Source organism: Myotis nattereri (assembly GCF_964212035.1).
Source record: "Myotis nattereri genome assembly, chromosome: 11".
NCBI classification, from domain to species: domain Eukaryota; kingdom Metazoa; phylum Chordata; class Mammalia; order Chiroptera; family Vespertilionidae; genus Myotis; species Myotis nattereri.
In genome coordinates this window covers 42187939-42212327 of record NC_138086.1, presented here as the reverse complement: position 1 = coordinate 42212327, position 24389 = coordinate 42187939, and the positions used below count along the sequence as shown (strand labels likewise).

At 39.2% G+C, this 24389-nt stretch overlaps 1 protein-coding gene across 13 annotated transcripts in view; it reads right to left on the bottom strand.

Annotated features, from left to right (window-relative positions):
• Window positions 1-613: 613 nt before the first annotated feature.
• Window positions 614-24389, bottom strand: part of ADAM22 (ADAM metallopeptidase domain 22) — a 181649-nt gene continuing 157873 nt past the window's right edge. The window contains exons 27-34 of one of the 13 annotated variants that reach the window (XM_081102588.1): window positions 20457-20651; window positions 18006-18103; window positions 17588-17654; window positions 15256-15366; window positions 12922-13008; window positions 11598-11627; window positions 7247-7370; window positions 1609-2926 (exon numbers count right to left, since the gene is read on the bottom strand). In XM_081102588.1, the coding sequence (XP_080958714.1) occupies window positions 2906-2926; window positions 7247-7370; window positions 11598-11627; window positions 12922-13008; window positions 15256-15366; window positions 17588-17654; window positions 18006-18103; window positions 20457-20651 (733 nt within the window). In that variant the 3' untranslated portion in view covers window positions 1609-2905. Of the gene's footprint in view, window positions 2927-7246; window positions 7371-11597; window positions 11628-12921; window positions 13009-15255; window positions 15367-17587; window positions 17655-18005; window positions 18104-20456; window positions 20652-24389 lie in introns of all 13 variants that reach the window. The other 12 variants (XM_081102592.1, XM_081102589.1, XM_081102591.1 and 9 more) reach the window with 12 other exon arrangements.

Below are 24389 nucleotides of genomic sequence, written 5' to 3'. Positions count from 1 at the left end.
CCGGGCCGGATAAGGCCCGAGAAATCATTTGGCCTGGCCCTGCCAAGGCATCAGGGGTGAGTTAATTAAATGTTTGACCAAATAGAGCAGGCTAATTTTTAACTTGATAATTTTATATGACCCGCGAATAATGTTATAAATATCCAAATGGCCCTTGGCAGAAAAAAGGTTCCTCACCCCAGCTCTAGAGCAACCATGTTGCCCCAAAGGCACATCATAACAATTTTCACTTGAAATAATCATTTTCATGTAAAAAATAATTGAGATGGTTAGGAAAGAGATGGGTAGGGGAGATCTGTTGATTACATAGTTATCTATTTTTGATTCTTTCAAATTAGGGCCTATGTAACTGCAACTAGGGAGCATATATACACAAGGTACCTTACATTCAAATCTATAATCTCTTTTATAGTCAAAATAAACCTTATACATTAGCATTTTTTACACTCAATACCAGAAAACATTCAGTGCACATTAAAGTGATCTGGGTCAAAAGCCACTTTATTTGCTGTATCTTTAAATCTATCTGCCCTCCTGCCCTTGGCTTGTGCTAGGTGGCAAGGTCACCCAACACTCACCCAACCTTTAGTCTGATGGATCGTTGTTGTTTTTTGTAGTCTTGACAGTTATATCCCTTCCTGTCATGAAAAATGCTGTTTAAACTTTATCATTTTGGATAATTAAATTGATTTTTCAAATATGTTCAAACACTTTCAGAAAAGAGGTCCATTCAGAGACATAAACACACAGTAAAACACATCGCCTTCTAACTCGGCCCTTCCGTTTGGGGATCCCAGATGACCACCCATGGAAAAGACATGGATTTTGTCCGTGAACCCTCCTGGGAGAGATCAACTTCAGAAGATACTTCTGCAATCTTGTCTGCAGATTCCATTCCTCTCAAGAAAAAGGGGAGAACATGAAGGAACTCAGAAGTACTCTTCACCACAGAGGATGTGGTTGATCCCATCAGTTTCTGAGCTTGAGAGGGAAGTGTCCTTGGGACGTTTCTTTAGAATGACAGAGCCGCCTGGTGACCTCATCAAATTCTGCTTGTAAAGAAGGGCCTTGAATAGATTTCTCACTCTTCCATGGATTAAAAAAACACAGAGTTCAAAACATCAGGTTCTCTCCCCGGCCAGCTGTTTGGGTAACGGCACCGTTACTGCACACTTGTGGCTTAGGTTTCTTTTAACCCTTCGTTAAAAGGTGAGGCTTCCCAGCCCAACTGGTAGAACCGCCCAGCCTCTCGCTTCCAAGTCAGCGCAGAATGACCTGTTGGGACTCCCATATCCCACTGATGATGAACGTCCTTAGTACGCAGTATGAAAGTTTCTTTTTTAGCAAAACAAATTATTCATTTCACAGATAAAGGTGGCTGCAAAATTTTGATAAAGAACAAAACTTTAGGCCACAAGGGGTTAGAGTAGCAATTTTCAACTGGTGTGCCTCAAGAATGTTTAAAATATGCAATACCTGACTATTTAGTCAGGGGCACTGACCACTTTTCTCTTATATTGTCAAATTAAAAAAAAAAATAGACAACAGTCAACACAATAATAGCCATCCGGTGTCAACGAATCAAAATTATATCATTTTTTTTTTTTTGCCAGATCAGCAAGAAATACAGTTTTTGGTGTGCAGCATAATTTTAGTAATTAGTTTATGGGTGCCATGAGATTAAAAAGGTTGAAAATCACTGGGTTGGAGTATTCACAAGTTGGGAACCACCAATACAGCAGCAGCCTGTTGTCTCAGGCATCTTTGATGCACTTGCTAAGTCTCAGCAGGATGTATTTCAGTGGAGCTCACAGGCCTCCAAAGGGAAACCAGCAGATGTGCTCCTGCACTGAAATATGTTCTCCTGGAGGCAGCCACTGTAGCCCCCAGGAGAACAGTGAGCAGGTTGGAGGACCCCCAGGGAGCAGCCACGGCATAGAGGGCCTGCAGGCAGGACAGCTGCCCTACTGGATGGTGCCCCTGCAAGCAGTGGAGGCCATGGGTTTTGCTGGGCATGTGTCCTCCTGGTCAACTAAAGACCCAATAAAACTGCCTCCACACTATGCACAGTTTAAAGGGATGTCACATGTTTTGGACAAATACCAATTATGGAGACACATTTACAGCACTGACTAGTACTATATTTACAACATCACCTGCTTCTACTCTTTAGAGATCATCTGATGGATAACAATGATGTGACTGTGACTGACTGTTTTGAGGCATTTGGCAAAATACACTGTGTGGAACAGCTGCTTTTTAATTTTAAAAATGTTGACATATGTACAATTGTCCTCATATGCTGATATAAATATGAAAAGTAAAAAAAAAACAAACACAAAAAACCTAAAAATACATGTTTAAAGTTAGCATATGGGATATTGGCCTCTCAAAGCGTTAAAGTCCTGCAGAAAAATCCTATATGCCTTAGCCCTGCATGCTAGTGTCTATTATGGCATGTTGTTTCCTTAAATGTGGAAAACAATAAAGTGAAGCATCATGCACACAGCATCACTGTCTACACAGCAAGGATGGGCCTCAGAACACCAAGTTCTGAATCCACTATTGTCCCTTAGAAAACTTGCTACATTTGGGTCGTGTGAGTTAGTTTTAGCGATACTTCTACATATATCTGTCATGCGGATTGTCCATTAATATACCAGGACCTTTACTGTTCCATGTTATAGTGTAACATTTCAGTAGTTCTTCTCAGGGTTCAGTTAAATCCTAAGCCAGTGACGAAAAGAAAACGGTCTCTGGATGTGAGATTCGGCTTCTCCGTCAGGCATCTCCAGGGGGTTCGTAGCGTCTGGAGAGCAGATAGATTTGCAGTGATTCCGCGAGGCTGGGTGTCTATAAAAGTTGAAGTAAACAGTTTCGATGTGTCACATGTAAACAGTTGATCTTAAATGGATGTCTCCCAGAGCTGCACAACAGAGAAAAGCAAATTGCACACTGTGAAGGCAGGAAACAGACGTATTGTGAGCTATGAAGATGAGAAGGATTTGGTGACTCCACCCATACTTATGTGATTGTGGAGACACACGCTGATGTGTAATTTAAAAAGTCTAATAAATGGATAAAATAAACACTAATTTTTAGCGCTTTCTCTTACCTCTAAACCTATATCTCAACCTTTTTAACAACCGTCATCGTTTAATACAAAATGACTCCTCTCATCCTCATTTGTGTAACTCAAAGTTTTGAATACATTAAAGATGGTCTCAAATGAAATACTTTAAAATATTGTTTCTTTAAACTACCCCCTTCTTTCCCTGAGATTCTGAAATAGCCAGCTGGAGCAGTGGTTCTCAGTCCACCGGCACAGCTCAGTGGTCTCGGGACATTTTTTAAATCCCACTTCCTGGACAATGCACCAAACCAGTCTCTTTAGGTGGGTCTCAGGCCTCAGACAATCCCATGTACAGCCAACACTGAGTCCAGACCTCAGGGAAGTATGATTCCACCACCACCCACTTCGAAATCACTGCCCTGGGCCCATGACCAGGTTATACACCCTCCAATTCCATCTCTACCGCCTACAACAGTGTCTTCTCCTGGGACCTGACATGTCAGAGTACAACGAAGCATCCAGGGCAGGACATCAAGGCCTTAATTCCTCACCTCTTCCCTCTCCTTGCCTCTGCCACCAGCTCTTTATATTGGCCCTGTTCATATCTAATTTCTATGATGTTCAGTAATTGCCTTAATGGACTGGAAGCAACTTTGGCATGATTAAATATGAATGTAACTCAGTTCACCAGAGAAGGAAGGCCAATTTTTTAAAAAATATCTAGCTAATAAATTATGTTTCCAGACAATATGATTTGGGTATAATTATTATAAACATGAACAAAGAAAGCCTAAGGGTGACTTAGGTTGCATCCAATTTCCACTTTTACTGGAAGTCTGGGGCATATAACTAATGAGTTTCTGGGAATGAAAACAAAGAAATAACTAAAGAACTAAATGGATATTTCTATATAGGTTCCCTTGATATGTTCTCTTGAATCTTCATGGATTCTTATGCTGATGCCCAGGCTGGCGACCTCTCAGAACTGTGGTACAACCACCAGTGTTATCGACCTCAGGTCACCTTTAGATGTCCTTCTCACTTAAAAAGACAGCCATCTCCTCACACGTTGTAAACCAAATCTCTAACTGTGAGGATCATTGTGGGGGGATAATCCATGTTGGTGAAGACAAGTGACTATGAATGGCTTGTAGGAGTTTGAGGGAAGGAAGATCTGGATTGATGCTCACAGGATGGCATGGGGTAATAAAGAGTTCAGGCTTCAGTGAGTCCAGTTTCCTCACAAATGGTTAGGAAGATTAAAAAATAAGTGACAGTCCAGCACACTTGGCTCAGTGACTGAGTGTAGACCTATGAACCAGGAGGTCACAGTTCGATTCCCAGTCAGGGCACATGCCCAGGTTGCAGGCTCGATCCCCAGTGTGGGACATGTAGAAGGCAGCCAATCAGTGATTCTCTCTCATCATTAATGTTTCTATCTAATGTTTTTCTCCCTCTCCTTTCCTCTCTAAAATCAATAAAAAGTATATTTAAAAAAATAAATAAATAAAAAATAAGTGACAGCTTGCCAAAGGAACAAAGAAATGACACTGGGAAAACCTGAAGGCCACAATGACCCCTGACAGGACAAAGAAGCTAAAAATTGCCACGCCATCACTTTTAGGACAGTGCATGACCTTGGCCATGTCTGTATCACTGTAACAGAGGGGTTGCTGATAGAAAGATCTGCTGGTTATGCCCTGACCGGTTTGGCTCAGCGGATAGAGTGTCGGCCTGCGGACTGAAAGGTCCCAGGTTCGATTCCGGTCAAGGGCATGTACCTTGGTTACAGGCACATCCCCAGTGGGGGCGTGCAGGAGGCAGCTGATTGATGTTTCTGACTATCTCTCTCCCTTCCTCTCTGTAAATATATATATATATATATATATATATATATATATATATAATTTTTTAAAATATATTTTATTGATTTTTTTACAGAGAGGAGGGGAGAGGGATAGAGAGTCAGAAACATCGATGAGAGAGAAACATCAATCAGCTGCCTCCTGCACGCCCCCTACTGGGGATGTGCCCGCAACCAAGGTACATGCCCTTGACCGGAATCGAACCTGGGACCCTTGAGTCCGCAGGCTGAGGCTCTATCCGCTGAGCCAAACCGGTTAGGGCAATAAAATATATTTTTTTAAAAAAAGATCTGCTGGTTTGATTAGCCACAGCCCACAAAAACAGCCTGAAGACAGGGGCTGCCTATTCTGCAGGATCCTGTTATCCACTCATGTGGATGGTCCACAGTGGACAGAACCAGCCAGGCCTTTCACACAACTGTCCCAGAGGCTACAGTCTTTACTGCTCCCCATGCTGCCCAGGAAGGGGCCATGGTCAGTCATGTCTTCTGGGGATTGGTCATTCTCAGGAATTCTCCTGCGGGAAAGTTTCTAAAACCCTGCACCCTGGCATGACACCCCAACTTTCTAGCAAAAGCAGCAATGAAGACAATTTATCGGGAAGAGATATTCGGCAACTCCCCGGTGAGGGAAGGAGTGAGATCGCCTTAGATTTTATAACCACATACACATATCATGAAAAGCTGGATGCTTATTAACAAGCCCCTCTTTTAAGGCCTGGAAGTTGAATACTGGGAATCTGAGTTATATATTTTTAAAATATATATATTTATTGATTTCAGAGAGGAAGGAAGAGGGAGAGAAGAGAGAGAGATAGACACATGAATGCTGAGAAAGAATCACGATTCCCAGGCATGTGCCCTGACCAGGAATGGAACTGTGACCTCCTGGTTCATAGGTTGACGCTCAACCACTGAGCCATGCCGGCCAGGTATATCTGAGTTATCTTCTTCCTTTTCATCTTTTATCATTTTCCAAATTAACATATAAAGATAATTTTTATATAATTAACAAAGGACCATTGATTGTTTTTAAAGTCTTTTTTATTTAGTAATCAGCTTATAATGTGTTTTCTTACTGACTTTGAGTTGAGGGAGTTAAAATTTGAATGATCCACATTTACCTTGAACTCCATAATTTCGGTTCAGGATCAAAGAAGCTCTGGAATATTTTTCAAAACCAAAGGGCCTAGGAACCCAGGACACATTAGCAGATAAATCTGCCAGGCTTTTAAAAATTTATTTTACTTTTTTTGCAAAATTATCTCTGAGAAGATCAACATTATAATGTAACTGACCACAACAGAGCCAGGACATCAATTAAGGTAATTATTCTTCAATTATATTTGTCACTTAAGCCTTGAAGGGCTGGTCTGCCTCTCTAAACTCCACTGTATCCCACTTTTCACATAATGGATCTGTTTTGGGAACAATGGCTCTAATCTGTAAGACTGATTAGAATCATGATTAAGATGTAAAAGAGGACTTAGTATTTAAATGAAATATCTGGTGAACCTTATATTTATAAAAATAATCAACTCAATGAATATTTTTCAGTCTGGCTTTTTGTTGTTGTTAATCCTCATACAAGGATATTTCTCCATTGATTTTTAGAGAAAGTGAAAGGGAGAGGGAGAGACAAAGAGAGAGAAACATCAATGTGAGAGAGACACATTGATTGGTTGCCTCCCACACATACCCTGACCAGGGCCAGGGATTGGGCCTGCAACCCAGGCACATGCCCTTGACCAGAACTGAACCTATGATACTTCAGTCTGTGGGCTGATGTTCTATCCACTGAGCCAAACCAGGTAGGGCTAAATCTGGCTTTTTAAAATATAAAAGGTTGCTAAATTTCACCCTACCTATTATCTACTCTAAATATTACAAATTTTGAAGTCCCCTTTCTTTGTTGCCAAATTCCACCCCCATCTCCAAGACACTGATCTGATTTACTACTTCTAAAATCCTATTGGGTGTTATTAGCAAGAAAAAGGCCTGAGTAAGCAAACTGGGCTCTCTGGCAGGTAGCAATATATTAGCTACACTGAATAATGAGATGTAAATATGTAGCAATAAATCCTTAATATACACCAAATATTTCTGGAATCTATCAATGCAGTGATTAAAATAATTTGCAAATATAAATCTGAGCCTCAATGCCCCCAAAATCGTGTATTTTTCAAACTTAATGTTTTGCTTTTGCTTATGAACAAAGAGGAAAAAAGAGCTCTCTCTTTGGAAAGATGAACTCATAGATACAGGGTCATGACCGATGACATTGGCGTACGGAGGAAGTTTCCACATACCCTGGCACTTTGTCGGTTCGCTTTCTTCTCCTCGTCAGGAAGTGGAGGCATTGGGTAGGGGTATTTTCTGCTGGAGGCAATAGACCCAGTTGATGAAGATGGAGACTTGGCAGGAGATAAAGTCCTGAGACGTTTGAGAACACATGAAGTAAATACTATGTGATGGCCTAATGTCTTTTTCAAATATCTGAAAAGTGGGTTCAGAACGAACCCTCTGACTTCTCCTTTCATAGGCCACTACTGCAGAGGGTTAGCTATTGGGAGACAACATCATTCACAGCACTGGAATGCTGGTGTTTTACCTTCCTAACCTATAGCTGCAATGGACTGTCTAAATGTTAGTACACAGAATCATACTTTCAACTAGAAAGCCAAGAATGGAGTGTCCTATGGAATAAAAAGCTAAAATGGAGAAGGGATAAAATTATTCTAAGAGCTTATAATGGTGAATTAAGTATACAACATCTCAATAGTCTGCCTTATTTTTACCACATAAATTAAAAAATATATATATTTTTAGCACGGCTATTCCAATTCTATTTTTAAGGCCCCCAAATACAATACAAACGCTACATTTATTAGTTGCTAAGTCACACACCAGTTTACACAAAACTCATGCATTCAGAGGCCAATGTGTTAGTTGTGAAAGAACAAAGGCAAATACAGTGATTTTAATAATAAATTAGTAAACATGCAAGCAGTAAGGAGTGCAGAGTTACAGCCAAACAAAGAGTCTGATGAGAACATACAAAAATGGTCTGATTAGTCCCTCCAATCAGCATGTCGGCAGGGGAGGATTCTAGGCCATAGACGTGGATCTTGCTAACTCATGTAGGTACACTTGGTGTGTCAATAAGGTGGCTATAGTGTGATTGGAATTTTACTAAAAACTAAAAAATAACACAATGACAAGACCCCTTCCTATTTGGATAACATGTGTTCTCTCCATCATGGAGATGCTCCAAATGAAAGATTATATATAAGCTCTTGGCATAGTATGTTGTTCTTGTTGATTGTGCACGTGTGGTGGTTAATATTTGTGACTAAACAGAGCACACTGGAAGAGCCCATATTTGCCATCTTGTCTTTAAAGTTAATAAAACAAAACAAAACAAAAAAAACCAGCTAAGAGTGAAAAGTGTCACCTCATAACATATCAGTGGAAGATAGATGTGATGATTTAGCAGTAGCTATCCATTCATAAATGTCTACACATGGATGTGACTACACATCCATGACTCCTCAGTTCCTGGTGCAAAGTGGTAATGACCTACACAACTGAATTGCTTACACTGTCACATTAGAGCTCAAGTACTGATTTCTGAAGAATGCACCTCATCAGCTTCCTGTGAGTGACTGACTCCACCAGGGTGCATGGGGCGGGGGTAAAATACTGGCTAGGAGAAGATCTGCAGCCTATACCGTATCCAATGGCATAAAGATGTCTTTCTTCCTTCCTTAGTTTAAATTTTAGTTCCCATCCATACATTATCCTTTGCTCTGGTTCTGTCACGGTTTTCAAATCAGTTTCTGTTTTATGAACACTGAATGCAAGCTACTGTTTTAAAATATTTTTTTCCTACAAACCCTGAACGTTCTCGCTCAATTTTAAGAATCAAGAGTGATTCCGTTTGCTTTTAATCTAGAATTCCTAATGTTCCCTCTGTTTTTGAGAAATGTCCAGAACCACTCCTTAGTGTGGCTTAGACTATTTCGACTGGGCTTCTCTTGTGTCAGTGCTCTCCACTGTGGAGCATGTGGGTAGAACGAAGAATGTTAGTACTTCAAATCCTCTAAAGTACTATTAAAGTGATATACTACAACATAATTTCCTAACTCAGAAACTAATGATTTCTAAAACAGGACTATGAACTTTAGTAAACAAATTCAATATATGTGGAATGAGGACAAACTTTTGTATTTAAATACAACTTTCTAAAACAAGGGACATTAACCTCCATTCAGATTTTTAGCCTAATCACCACTGAGAAGATATCCCAGTTCAAGAAAGCTAGTCAGATACACAAACAACTAAATCTCAGTTACTTTAGGGGATCATGCAAGACTAGTTTAATTTGCTGCAGTATATGTGTCCTTAACATGAGCCATTAGCTTATAGCTTCAAAGTCATGCCAGCCATTCACTGGGCCATGAGTGGAAATGACCAGCTTTGCACACATACATCGCCATTCCAATGAGGACTACAGTCCAGTCTTCCCCTCAAATACCTTCCCATGACCAAAGCCAATAATGACTTAAAAGAGGCGGTATTCTCCAGAACCCCAAAGAAACTGCACATGAGCACATAGGCTAACTGATACTTGGAACCTGAGGGGAGAGAAGCTAAGCAGGTAGGTTTTGTTTACGGGAGGGGCATGGGGTCCTGGAGGTTGGGTGGAATGTGAGAGCATAAAGGGGATTATCTTGGGGTGAGGGGGATGGAGAGCCCCAGAGCAGGAGTCAAAATAAGAGTTGAGAACAGGGCAGGGTAAATCAGTTTAGGGAAAACAAAAACAAACTTGACATTTCTTCCCAACCACCTCTAGGCTCTTTTCTGACCCTGGCTACTTGCCCGGTGGTTTTGATCGCTTTCACTGACACCCAGGCATGGGCCCAGCTTATTCACTGACAAAGCAATCTTTGGGCAAATGCTACCCATTAACATCACTGCATTTTTAAAAACCATCATAACCATAGAGGGTGCCATTTAGAATTACACAATGGAACTGTGCCTGTGTGCCAATGCATTGTGGTGTGTGTTAGGGCTGCAGCAGATTTCCTGGGCTTGCCTTTAGGAGATACGCCTGTAAGGCCAATCTCAGTCCACTTCTGTCCCCCGGCACAGTTACACGCAAGGGACACAGGTCCACCTCTTGGCTGTGTTCACATGCAAATTTAATGGTAGCCTAATCCGGAGGGGTTTATCAAGTATCCTAGGATAGGATGTATGTAGTCAATGCCCACCCTGTTACTTTTAAGTAATTACAGTGAAATGGAAAGGGAATAGATTTTGGAGTCAGAGCCAATTCTGGTTCTAAAACTGGCTGTGCTACCTTGAGTTACTCTTTGTGCCTCAGTTTCCTCCATCCAGAGAAAGGGAATAAGAATACCTACATCTCCTGATGTTGTGAGAAATAAAGGCACGCAGTACATGACCATTATTAAGTTCATTTTCAGAGTCACAGCATTTTCCATGAGGTCATGGGAGTGGACTCAAAATCTGGTGATGAAGTGAGTAATCCATCCGCTAATACCCAAGAGTAAGGATACCTCCCAGGGGCTTGTAAAGCCCTGTCACCCACGGAACTACCTCCAGGATCTAGGTGTGGGGAGATCATTTTCTTGCCCTGACCCACCCACTCCTTTCTAAAGTCTGGAATGCATGCCCACGACAACCTGAGCAACCAGTCACATGAGCACTGGGGAAGGGAGCACAGCTGAGGCACTCTGATCACTCAGTGTCTTTTGGCATTTGCTTTGCTCTTTGTGGTGATGTGATTCCTATATGTTAAAGGGCTGGCTGTATTCTGGACCTGTTTCCTGCATTCATTAAGTCCCCATTGCATTTTGGTAACGATGCCAGAAACCTCACACCACACAGGGGTCCTTAATAAAGAGACCTTTGCCCTCATTGATGGTTTTGACAGGAAAAGTGATCCTGAATGTCCTGGCAGCCAATGAAGCAGACCTGAGCTTAAGCATAGGGTTGGCAAAGAGCGTCAGCCAAGGCATGGATGCACTCGGGGCCTGCGATGTGAGGCATGGCTTGGATGGAGAGTGGATGAAATTCTTTCTGTTGCATTAAAATCCTTGTGCGGAAAGCCCTGGGGTATCTCAATAATTCACCACTTCCACAGAAATTCTGTATTGATTACCCTTAACAAACCAAAAAACATTACGTCTTAATATGACTATCCCCTGTGGAAACCCACATCTCATATTACCAGAGGCGATAAAGGAACCCTCTAAACTTGCCCTTGCAGCTTTGCACGTGCAACCGGGAGTGCTAAAGCCACTCCCCATCCAACTTGAGTTTAGTCATGCAGCTTCTGGGCAGACCTGGGTGCCGATTGGAAGAAATGTGAACTCTTCTCTGGGAGCCACATACACTACTCAGCTCACCCAGGGGAGGTGAATCAACTCTTCCGGGGTACCATTTCATAAATTGTTGCTGCAAAATGCTAAGTCCACTTAGGCATAACAGCCCTAGCCCACATAGGACCAAAGATGTTCTCTTTTGGTTCCATGACTAATACAAGTTATAATCTGCCCACAAGCCTGAGGAAGACAGAGAGGAGAAACGGGACTGCAGGTGAGCCAAGATTCCAAATAACATTCCAAACCATCTTACCTGTCTTCCTGACGCTGGCCATCTTGGGAGCTACAGGTGAGGGCGGGATGTTTGAATGTGAGTGTATGTGTATGAGGTTCAGTGGGAAAGTGGTATAAGCAGAGGGACAGGGCAAGAGGGAAAGGTGGGGTATAAAAGCAGGATATATTTCTGTGAGCAGGCAGGGATTATGCTTTCCTTGGGGCATATGCGAATGTATGGATCAAATTCAAATGCAGGCAGGTCTAATCATTTTCTCAAACTATACATGTCTAAACTAAATGGTACACAGGAAGAGAAAGTCCACCTTACATGGGTGCTGAGAGTTAAATCCACATATATATTTTGATATCTGTTAAATGCTGACCCAAGTCATGGCGATAAATAATCAAAAGCTTATAGTTAAGTTGTGTTCAGCAGAGGTAGCAGTTCAGCTTATATTTTCTTCTTTATATTAATTGTCACAAAGTAAAAATGGACATTTGTCTTTAGGAAATCACTCTGCTATTATAAAGAGTGAAAAAATGCCATTGAGAGCTCTTGGAAATTCTCTTTGAGTTGCAGTGAATTGAGTAAATATGCTAGTTTCTAAAATGTACAGATGCTCTACCTGCTTGTTTGTGAATCAAGGGCATGCTGCAGATCTGCTTCCTGTTCTATCTGAAGTGTTAGACACAGCATTTTTACTGGAATAAAAAAAAATTCCTTAGCTTTGCTGAGAATCTGTAAAGCACTTGTCAGCACAGCCCTACTCTGGTAGCAAATGGTTGTACTGAACAAATACAACCTAAACTCATTCCATACACTCTCACGTGGCCAATATTCTCTCAATAATTTTCAAGTTACAGCTAATCATGGCTTTTACTCGAAGTAAAATTTCACCAATTGCATTTAGTTCCTTTTCGTATTTTTCCTTGAGTTTTCGTATGCACTATGCACTCTTAAGGTGGTAAGTAGGAAAAATGCACTATGGAATAAGTAGATTCTAGAAATTAAATTGCTCGGGTTAATAGTGCTTCTTTATTAGTGGAAAGGATGTTTCATGCCCACAGAACACTACAGAGCATAAAATGAACAGAAAGCTACTAAAAAGCTCAAGATGGTAACAAGGACATGCACTAAGTGGCAACCCTTTCACGTGGCTTCATTCAAAACATTCAGAAAAGAGCTAGACTTGCTCATGAAGCCCAAAACAGAGATCAATCAAAAGGCAGCAAAGAAACAAGGACCCTCTCCACCTCTGGGAACTTGTATTGGGAGATACAAGATGGAGAGCCAGTCACACTACAGTATTTGTATGTGCTGGGAGAGTTTGAAAAGGATATAAAATTAATTTATAAAATACCTAAAGTATGGTCCTTCAGTGTTTTTATTCACATCTTCTACCCACTTAGCTACATTATAGTCTCTTTTGAACCATGGGCTTAAATACCTGCAGAAAGCAATGGAAGGAACAAAGAAAGCAGAACAAGATAGAAAAATCTGAAAACACACAGCACAAGCTTAGCAAGGATGTTCTTCACCCTCCAAATGCAAGTGACTATGGCAAATAAACCAGGATGGATGTTGGGTGGTTATGAGGCAGTCGGTACAATCACATGAGCAGAAACTCAGCTACCGCCAGGCTCACGGCATTCTAGGACCGATTCACATTTCAGGAGAGGCTCTCCAGTGGTTTCCCAAAGGGACTCAGAAGCTCTTTCCATTATAGTGCTGTGAGCAATCCCATTCACCCACCTCCAAAGGGGCATTTTCCAGGCCACCTCTCATTGGGCTCCTTGGTTTCAAATGGTAAGGGCACTTTCTGAGAACCCTGAGGGCTGCCACTCCAACCTGGTGTTTGGGCACATCGCCCCAAGAACAATGGTAAGGAGCCACGTTCTCTTTCCAATATGAAAGGGAAGACTTTAAATGGCCTCTTTCTCCTGATAGCAGATCCCAAGCTGGAATTTAACAAGAAAGGTGCTCCAGTCAGCTCTAGAAGGAGCGGGAAAGGTCTCACTCTTCTGATTCTGGAGCCCCAACGCACATTCATCGTGGTCCCAGCAGGCCTCCGTGACCTTGAGGCTGGGTTTAGTAATTGAGGTGCGGCTGTCATGGTCCTTCCTCGTCCGCTTGCACCCCAGACTAAAGTGTTCATTTTCCATTGTGAAAGGGCCCTCACAGGTTACCTTCTGAGGGTGTGGGCACCGTGTGAGTGATGGGCAGCAGATAATAATGGCCGAAGGTAGCATTTCCCAGGCGGATCTGGCAAAGTCTCCATCAGAATTAATCACAAAGGAAAATCTTAAAGGTAGTAAAATTGGGAGTGCAGGTTTTGTTTTTCTTTTCACAGTTTCCTTTTATTTTTTACCCTGGGGGAGAGTTGCGGACTTGCGGGGGAGGGGGGGGGGGCGGCGGCGGCAAGCAAAAGCATGTTCCCTTAGTATTTGCCCTCTTAAAATAAACCTAGATTCAACAAATTCAGCCTTGGATGAATTTGGAGATTTTACTGAGTTTTCTCATTTTAAAAAGTAACTTCTAGAAACACTATAGGCAATGAAGATCAAGTTCTGTAAAACTTTTAAGGTTATTTGGAAACAAACCAGGGAAAATGATAAAATATACTATTTGTGGGTCCAGTTTGCGTCTTTCCTCCATATGTAGTTTTAGTTTGTAAATGCATTTAAGTATTTAAATGCAAATGCATTTAAGTCAAGACTATATTGTCATAGTTACATAAACAAATTAGATTTTCCCCCCCCATAATCATTTCCTTTGTTTTTAGCTATACCCAATATATGCTATAAAATAGTTCACGAAGTTCCCTCCTTAGAGAAGGGTCAGGTACTTTATATGCTTATAAGACCATTTTTGCTAAGATAGTGTCCCTTGATTCTGGAACAACTCACACTAGTTTTGCCTTTAGCCACAATCATTGCCAACTTGTGCTTTTCACAGAGATAGCCATTAAAACTTGCATAAAGATTTCCACTGAGACTCCGAACAAAAAGAAAATAATCAAAAAGCAAGTGCAGCCACAGATGAAGACTCGTGAATGCTGGGGCCTGGGGGAAACTGTGGGAAAGCCCATGCAGCGGTTGTCATCAGGTGACACATAGCCACACAGCAAACCGGATCACCCACAGGCAGATGGCCACGTCCAAGAGACACGTGTTCCTCTCACTGACAATCTTAGAAGCTCAGAGGACTGGTGCCATGAAACCTGCAACCACATGGCTTGACTTGCTCCTGACGGACCTTTTCTTTCTTCTCAGGAGCATCTCAGATGGGTGTGATCACTTCACTAGAGGTCACTGAAGAGAGCTCTCAATTGTTGCTCCTCCCGGGGATCTGCTGTGAAAGTGTCATCACAGCGGGCTTCCTAATACTCTAGGTCGTGGTGGCTGGAGTGATGGGGTTTTATCAAACTGCTATAAACCTGCCTATGTGGCTTGACTTGGCTTGTAGCGCAACATGCAAAAAATAAAATAAAATGCATTAGACAGGAGAGGAGAGCTCTGTGTGCTCTCCAGGAGAGAAAGGCAGAGGAAACTAGCTGGTGCTGGCTGGACCAGGACCACTTCTGAGCAGACGTCAGGGGTCCGTCAGAGATTAAATGACCCTGTTCTCAGCCAAGGAAGGGACTCGGAGGGAGATTAAGTGGCAGCCCAGAATGGAGGGGCAGGTGGAGACTGACCTGTGATCCAGACTGCCTGTCTGGGGGCTGTCAGAGCCCCCTGGGCTTATGCCTTGGGATGGGACTGTCTGGGCGAGGGAGTGCCCAGGCTCAGGTGCTTGGGGCTCCCTCCTGTAAAAACACAATATATAATACAAAGTCTAAGCCAAAAACTGGTTTAACATCACGTACAACAGTGAGGAAGATGCAAAAGCTTTCAGGGGGGAAAACAATACATTAAACTAGGATATCTTGTGTTGTTAATTAGCAGAGTATGCATTTGTGGTGCATGTTTTAATTCATGTCCCAATGTTTCATCATCCTGTGGGATGATGAGAAACTAAAAGGAATGTTGAAATAACAGATCTGGTAATACCTCTTAGTCTAAAAAAATTAAAAAGATGTGTTTTTCCATGGTCATTCTGCTCCTCATATGGTCACACAAATGATGTTGTTATATCAGAGGCAAATGGGATTATTTAACAAATATGGAAAGGATTAAAAAAACTTGTTAATATAATTCTTGATATGCTATGTATTAGTATTCCTTCTAAGAAAAAAATATATATGCAGTATAGTGCCTGTACAACAGGTGTGTGGTCAGCTTCACAGACTTGGCACCATTTAGGTAACATGAGACATGTAACCCAAGTCTGGAAAGTCTGAAAACTCTGAGGGGATCCTTTATATTTCTTCTTCGTAAAGATAATTCCATTATGATCGCTTATTAAATGTTATAACTGAATTATCTCACAGGCAAGATTTCTCAAGGGCAAGCTAGCAGCATAATATTTATCATATGATGCAAGTGGGAATTTTACAGAAAAAATTGTAAAAATAAGTGATCGCTCTAAAAAACACTGTTATGAATCTTGCTCAACACCAAGTATCCTTTGGGTCCTAAACTCACAGTTTTAATATAATGTTGGATCTTTTTTCTTAGTCACTTGAGTTTTCAAAGCATTGTTATACAAAATACTGTTAGAAAACTAAACAGTAGGAAGTTCTGAAGAACATTTTGCAATTTCATCTATACTTCTGTGAGCCACTGGGATAAGTTAAGGAGCCCTTCACCAGGTGACCTCATGCAAAATAAATCAAACAACATTCCAAGAAGAGTTTATCCACAATGAGTCCTAAAGCATCCAAGCACTTTGGGGATGTATAAGATAAACTCTAACAGATTAGTTATTTATGATGGAGTTCTATGATGCCATTCTGGGCCATGCAATGGTATCACTTGAACCTATCTATTGTTTCTATGGTAAAATATCCTCTAGGAAACTTCGACAAGCCACTTACAAGACAATACCATCAGCAGGAAGGTCCGAATTTCAGGGCAATGTTATTGTCCTGGACTGAAAAAGGCAGGGTATACGATGGGAAAGCTAACATAAGTTTCTGAGAAGCAGTTAACCAATACCTGCTATTCAGATTTTTTAAAATATTGAAGTCATAAAGAAGCAACAGAGATCCTGGGAGGAAGAACTAGCGCTGAACTGAGATATTAGTAAAAAAAAAAAAAAATTAAATGGATCAAAAAAAACATGGTTAATTAAAACCAGGTGGTAAAAATCCAGAAGCAGGGCCAGGTGTTTTATTCCATGGGGTTTGGGGAAGCTTAGTTTTGTTTGTACTTTATTCAGTGGAGAAACAAGCAAACACAAAAAATGTGTTTAACTCATTATAAATGACTTAAATGTAACTTCAGATCCCATCCCCACTTTTTTTAAAAAAATGTGGCTATCCTTCAAAATGGATAGTGTTGCATTTAGTGACAATGATTCCGTTAAAGAGCAAGTTTAGGTAAATGCCCTTATAAATGTCCCGGGAAGAAAAATTTAAAGGGGAAAGGAATTCCATTAGTCTGAGAGAATGCTTAGCGTGCTGCCAGGAAGCCCGGGAGAGGTGGTGTCCCCTGTGAGCAGCATCATGCTCTAAGACGGTGGGAATTTCCCCCGGAAGCTTCTAGGCTGTGTGACTATTGGGGAGAGGAAGGGTGACCCCTCTGAAATGGCTGGACCCCAGGGGATGAGAAGAAAGGAATGTTATCAAAATTCCCTTCAAACGCAACCAAGACACCACAATGGCAGGGAACTGGAGCAAAAAGCCTGCAGCGAGGGCCAGACCCCACGCTGTCAGTGAATATGGCTTTGGGCACAGTTGCGGAGATGCCTATGTAAAAGAGAAAAGCCATGGTTAATTTTAAAATGGCAAAAAAAGGAACTGAAAAGACAAAACCACGGCCAGAGGCATGGTTTACAGTTCTCTGACGAGCTGGTTAATTAGCTTTCCACACTAACTGCACAGGACCTTGGATGATAGCCTTTTTCCAGGAGAGGTGCAGACTTACTCAGTGGAATTAGACCGAGGTCTAAATCTTTTGCCTCTGATTTTCTTTCTGTTGCCTCCCACATTACCTGAAAAAAGATAGGTTATAGCTAGATTTGAATATAAGTAATTTAAAAAACCCACCATATGTTTAATTACATCGTATTTCAAGTGGGTGTCATTTAAAGCTAGCATCACCCAGAGCACAGGGCTTTACAGCTCTGTACAGCCTTCCCAATGTGTCTAGTGCACTGGTGCTATCAAATCCTCTCATTTCCCATCCAAGAAAATAAAAAGAATTGAACTCATAACACATGCCCTTTCTCTACTGGGAGAAGAGCTAAAGAGCTCACAGAAAAGAACAAGTCTTTACAGTCAGGAGCCACAGAATATAGAATTTGGGTCATGTGGACAGATGGGTTCAGAATGCCACCCTGTACCTTGCCAAGAGTTACTTCGAGGTCGCCCATTTTCACAGATGTCTGTATGCTTTGTGTCTGGAATCCTTTCACTCCAAGAATGAGAGAGTCCGTTTGACCTGAAATTGAAAATGTGTATATATTGTGCAAAAATATAATCCAATGAATGTTTAGAAATCATTAAGAAAAACTTGTAAGTGTTGCTGTGCATTAAATAAATCAAGAAAGAAAAAATCTAAAATGAAAGAATGAACAGAACATGAACATCTTCATGAAAAAGGCAAAATTACACAACATTCAATTTAAGAAAAGTCAAATACAATGGAACCCCATTACAACAGTTTATCACTGCAAAGTATCAGGATACAATGCAAGCCAATTACATTCCCCAGAGCACAAACACTACACAGAACAAATTCACTACATATTTTGGTTATACAACCCAAGTAGCAGAGTTCTAATGGGGTCCCACCATAGATGTTTCTTAATTGTAAAGCAATGGTTTTCATTCAAATATTATGAGAACATGGACTTCCAAGAGATTTCATTAAGATTTGTTCTATTTAACCTGGCTAAACTTTATCAGAGGAATACTTAGTTTTTTTAAAAAAAACAATAAAATTATTTTCTGAGAATTGGCATTTTCTCTACATATATGGCACTCCCAAAATGTAGTTAACTGTCCAATAAGTGTTAACTGTTAGTTAACTGCCCAATAAGTAAACTGAGTCATATGGTTGTTGTGGGAGTATCTCTCACAAAGCCCATGCACCATGAAGCCCTTCTGCTATTTAAATCAATTGTCCTGGCATCTTTAAATGAATCGTCTACAAGAAGCAAAATGTCCACACCTACCTTGAACCACATAAGAAAAGTATTTTAACAAACTACATATACCTAGGAGAAGTCACATAATCTGATACTATTTTTAACTGCTTAAAAGTCATAACCCATTGAGATTTTGCTAAAATCTGGGAATTATTCAATTAATACTTCAAACCCTTCTTGAGCTACTGTAGGAAATAGCATTATACTTAAAATCTTTTCCACATAGTATTCAGTTAATGCTAATAATGCCTATTTTATAAGGAACTTTTTTCATTGAATAAAAATAAATCGACACAATTATTATATATGAATTCCCTAGATTGGAACTTTTTCAACATCATTTGCTGATTAAGAATGATGCCCATTTAGTACAGGACAACAGAAATTCTACTGGAACCCACTGATTTCTCCACTTATTTACCATATTATTTACTTTAACATTAAATATTTGACCGAGAAAAAAAAACTTCCAAGCTGAGAGAATTTAAGTAAATCTTACTCTCTTACTCAAAAAGCCCCCAATAAATTAAAAGAATAATTTTTTTAACATCCTTCCGTAGAATTGTACTTGTTTTGAAAAAAAAAAAACACAAAAAAAAAACCAAACACTATTTTTACTTTTGTTTTAAGCTGTGCTATCTTAGTAAAAACACCCTTTCATTCTTAAGATAGTTCCAAGGTAGAGTTCCCAGATCTCCCCAATGTCTTCTACTGTCCTTCCTAATTATTTATAAAGAGTGAAATTTTTACAGATGATTCACTCTCTTTAGAACTCCAGGAGAGATCATGCTTCTTTTCAATAAACTAGCAATCTACAAAGTAACTACTATGACCAAAGTAATAATTAGGGCTATCAATCTTTTTTTCCCTATATATTATACCTCCACCAACAATTAAAAAAAAAATTCTCCACAGGAAAATTTTAGTGTCTTTCAATGAATGTCTTCTTTCCTAAAACATCCCACCTATTTATTTCTGCTATCAGTTTATTTTATTAAGCAATTATAAAGCATGCAGAATTCTAAATGGTGTCATACACCTTAAGTTCCTGCAGCAAAAATATAGCATCAAAGTTTAAGACATATAAACAATATCTTAACCCCATCCACAATATTATAGGACTTAAAGCATTAAATATACTTAAATTTAACTAGCGACCAAGCTCTAAGTCATAAAGTCTAGAAATAATCATTCCAGGCATAAAAGGCAAAATCATAATATTCAAATATATGATTCACAGAGAAGCAGTCTTTTTTTTTTTTTCACAGCAAGCTTAGCTTTGATATATTTACAATTAAAACATATTCAACGCAGCATTCATATTACCAATTTATTTTAACAGCTGCTTTTATCGAAGCATGACAGTAACCTTTTTCTTTGACTACCAAACATGACATAAAGCTCACCATTTAAAATATGATAAAATACTAGGTATAGTTTCTTAAGCCATATAAAGAGCAAGATTGAAAAACTGTAGGGTTTCTATATAGAGTTAACATTATTTGTTTTGTTTTGTTTGGATTTCTGGTCTGATTTGTTAAACAAGTGGTTCTGAGCATATGGCATTTTGAATCAGAGTAATCAAAGAACAAAGGATACTATTTTTTTTTTAACATTCAAGAAAGAAGGAAGAAGTAATCAAACCTGCTGCAAAATAATGAAATGTTCTGACTAATGGAATAATGTGTGATGGAACAGGTAGAAATCTGAAAATGCGACAGAAAAGCAGACCTCTTCTTAGAACTAGATGCTGAGTTTGTGCTGACTCCAGGAGGAATGTCGCTATAAAAAGAGTCGCCATCTCCAGGCTTTTTTACATAATCTCCCTGGGGTAACTGTCTAAGGCATAATAAACATTTCAGAGTCAGAAAACAAGACACACACACATGAATACAGACATATACAAATATTATTTCAGGAAAAAAAGAGGGAGGGATAATGATCTACATGAGTCAAATCCATAACAACACATGAGATTATTCATACATGTGACAAGTTCAAGTCCTCCTAGAGATCAGAAATGCAGTCGCTGAAGCCTTTACAGCCTGAATGAATAAAGCTTTGCTTTAGGGGGAAAATATAGAAAGATGAAGTTTTTCATTGTCAGTTCACTATACTTAGAGGTGTTCACTGCAGCTTTTGTCTTAAAAAAAAAAAAAGAAATGGTGCCAAAGGAGCCCTGTTGGACAGACAGTCCTTGCCCGGATAAGACATCGTTTTTTTCCACTGTGGAGAATAAACTATTCATGATTTCTAAACATTATATAAAGTAACCTTGATTGGTCCTTAAAAAAAAAAGGATGGATTTCTAAGCTATATTCTATAACTTAATCCAAATAAACTCTTATTCAAGGTCTCTGTTCAATTTGGAACTTTACTGTTGATTGCACAAAAATATGAAGAAATTGAAAAAGATTCAAAGGTGAGTCAAACATATAATTCTATAACTGCACAGTAGAATATGTAAAGGAAGATAATTTAGCAAGAGGAGAAAAGGGTTGAAAAAGTAACTGAATCTTGATGAAATGATGGAAGGATAATTGTAGGTAACCTCGGTTCTCTGTCTCCACTGTAGCAGTGAAACGGGGGAAGTCTGCCCTGTTACTGACTCTACTCGCTCTGGTGATTAGCTAAGGTGGGAACAGATTCCTATTCCTCTGTCTAAAGGGACAGGGTAAAAACCTTTAGATCGGACTACCTAGTCGGCCCCCTTCCTCAGTAGTTAATCTCATCACTTGCCAGTGCCTGGCCCACAAGCAGCCAACTGAATAAAACACTTGATTCAGTTCCATTCAGTACTATTGCTGGAGGGCACGGACTAGTGCTGGGTGGAGAATTTCAAACAGAGCTGTTCTGAAAAAGGTCTCCAACAATGGTGCACATTTGCTAACTCCTTTTCTCATTTGGTTTTTCCTTAGTTACCATGCTAGTCATGATTACTTGCTGATGCTAAATTCTATCCAAAATATACCACTTTCAGATGTTTGCTTCCTTAATCAAACACTGTTTCAAATGTTTGAAATACTTGGTCATTCACTCTATTAAAGTACCAAATAACCTCACTCATATTATTTCAATCCTCTATATGTATTCATACATCGTTACAAATCTAAAGATTTTCTGACATAAAGTACATATATTAATTTGTGAAATTAAATCTACTCTTCCCCTTTAAAGAAAGAATTCCTCATTAAATTTATAAGACTAATTTTATCTATGATTCTTTGATACATAATCCTTCAAAATATTTTAACCCTTTAAGTTTTAACCCTTTAAGTGACTTCAGGTCATAGTTGTAATCTTCCTGTTTTCCAGGACATTATGAAAAATTAATTTTATTGAAAATATAATACAATTCTTCCATATTTATAGTGTTAATAATATAGGACAAATAATATATCTTCTTATGCAAGAGATCTTTAATCTCTGCAATTATATTTTCTTTCTTGCCGTGCATCAGTAAAATTGTCTATCAATGCTTGAAAAATGCTCTCAATAAAATCAAAGTTCTCTGTTGCCTTTTGAATCATATTAATATTTATAAAGGAATTGCAGAGAATATCCCATCAACATCACATAATCTTTATGTTTAACAACTCATGTTTGTCATTATTACCTTTAATGATAATCTTTCTAAGCTGATGAGATGTGGCTCACTAAATTCAAATTAAATAAAGACAAGTTCCAACTACACTTGACCTTTCCCATTAATTCCTCCGAATTACCTTCTCCTTACATGTCTCTGGCATTTAGGCATTTACTGAGGCCTCCTTAGCTGATAGCACAGGATTAAATGGATGGCACCCAGTTTTTTTTATTTTTTTAACTGAGCATGTTTTATGACTCCTTCAGTAATTTCTGTGCAGTACATACTCTTCTTTTGCACAGGGTACAAACATCTTAAATGCTAAAAATATCGTAAACTGTGCTTTTCAGTCAGAGGGCTGGAAGGGAGTTTGAGTTCAATGAATTTCTGGGACAGCTTGTTTTTTCACCCTAGCCAGATCATATTCTTAGCTATTTCAAAATACAGAACTACTTTGCATTCTTAAAATTCCATTAGTAATACATGTAACTTTCTTCACATAGTAAATACATGAAAATGTTAATGATTACTAATTTTGTTAAAGATCTCAAGCATAAAATTGAACACCTTTCATGGTCCAGAAGTGGACCCTTTTAAATACCCATCATATATTATAACAAACTTATATCTTCTTGTTTAACCTTTAGTGAAGACAGAGAATATCAGGTCCCCATGATCAAGAAAATAACATTTCATCATTTGTTATAAAAGATCATAAACGACCAACTAAATGATCTCTTTACATTTCTTTAAATTGAATTTATCTTTCTAGTCTTTGTGTCTTTCTTACTAAATTTTGGTGGTTTCATAGAATTTTGGAATCCAGCAGTGACTTGAAAATCACATTAGGTGACCTGACCAGTGCTAAGTTTTATAATAGGAAAAGTACATCACACCCCCCTGTCATATGTAAATATCTTAGACATGTGCATGAGTTTTAAAAATAAATAATGACCAAAAGAAAATAAAAGCTTATTTAGTTAAATTCTTTTTACTCAAAAACGAATTGTGAGGGAAGTCTGATCTTTCTTAAAGGGGTCCATTGAATCATAATATTTAATTTAATAATTCTTGCACATTTTCAAAATGAGAATACAATGAAAAAATATTTAATGAAATCTTCACCTTAATCCTGAAGGAGGCGTTTCTCCAGTGCTTTGTCAGTGTCTGGGCTGTCTGTCATTGAAATGATTACTTTACTGTTTTAAAAAATATTGTGTAATGTGTACCAAGTCACACTGACAGATGCATGACTATCATTGAAATAATCATTTAAAACCAAACTAAGAAAGGCTTAAAAAAAAAGGAGGGAGGTTCACAAGCCAAAAATAAAGTGGCTAAAATAGGTGAGAGAGAAAAGAAATGGGGAAGGGCATTTCTGCTGAAGGCATAGATCAGTAACACATGATCTAATTGTTTATTCCATTTCACCTTAATCATAATGATGTGTGTTCATTTCAGACAAAGAAAGATAATATTTAAGCTGAATATAGATGCCTTAGAAATCCAAATTCCATGGATGTTTTCTTATTCTATTGCTATTTGCAAATCTGCTTGAAAACTGAAACTCAAACTTGTAATTCTTGTTATAAAGTGTACAGCTGCTAAGTCCTAAAGCAATTATGCTAAAGTATAAGCAATAGCATGAACTGAAAAAATCATGGAGGCCTTCTTCACTGAAGACTTGAAAGGAAAGGACCAACCAATAGCCATCCTTCTAACTACAGGACATATAAGAACTCTCCCTGGCTCCTAGGCTCCATGGTTCTACCCTTCACAATATGACCCTGGCAGGTTTAAAGTGATGTCATTCATGTATGGGCTTCTGCCTCCACTCTGTCCCAGAATGGAGCTTCTATATTCCATTAAGGCATTTGTAGACAAAAAGGAAAAAAATGGGTTTGCTTCTTATCTTTTCGTCAGACCTGCAATTAAACCTATCACAAATTCCTTCCTATAATGAAAACCATGAGGACATGTTCTCAGAGGAA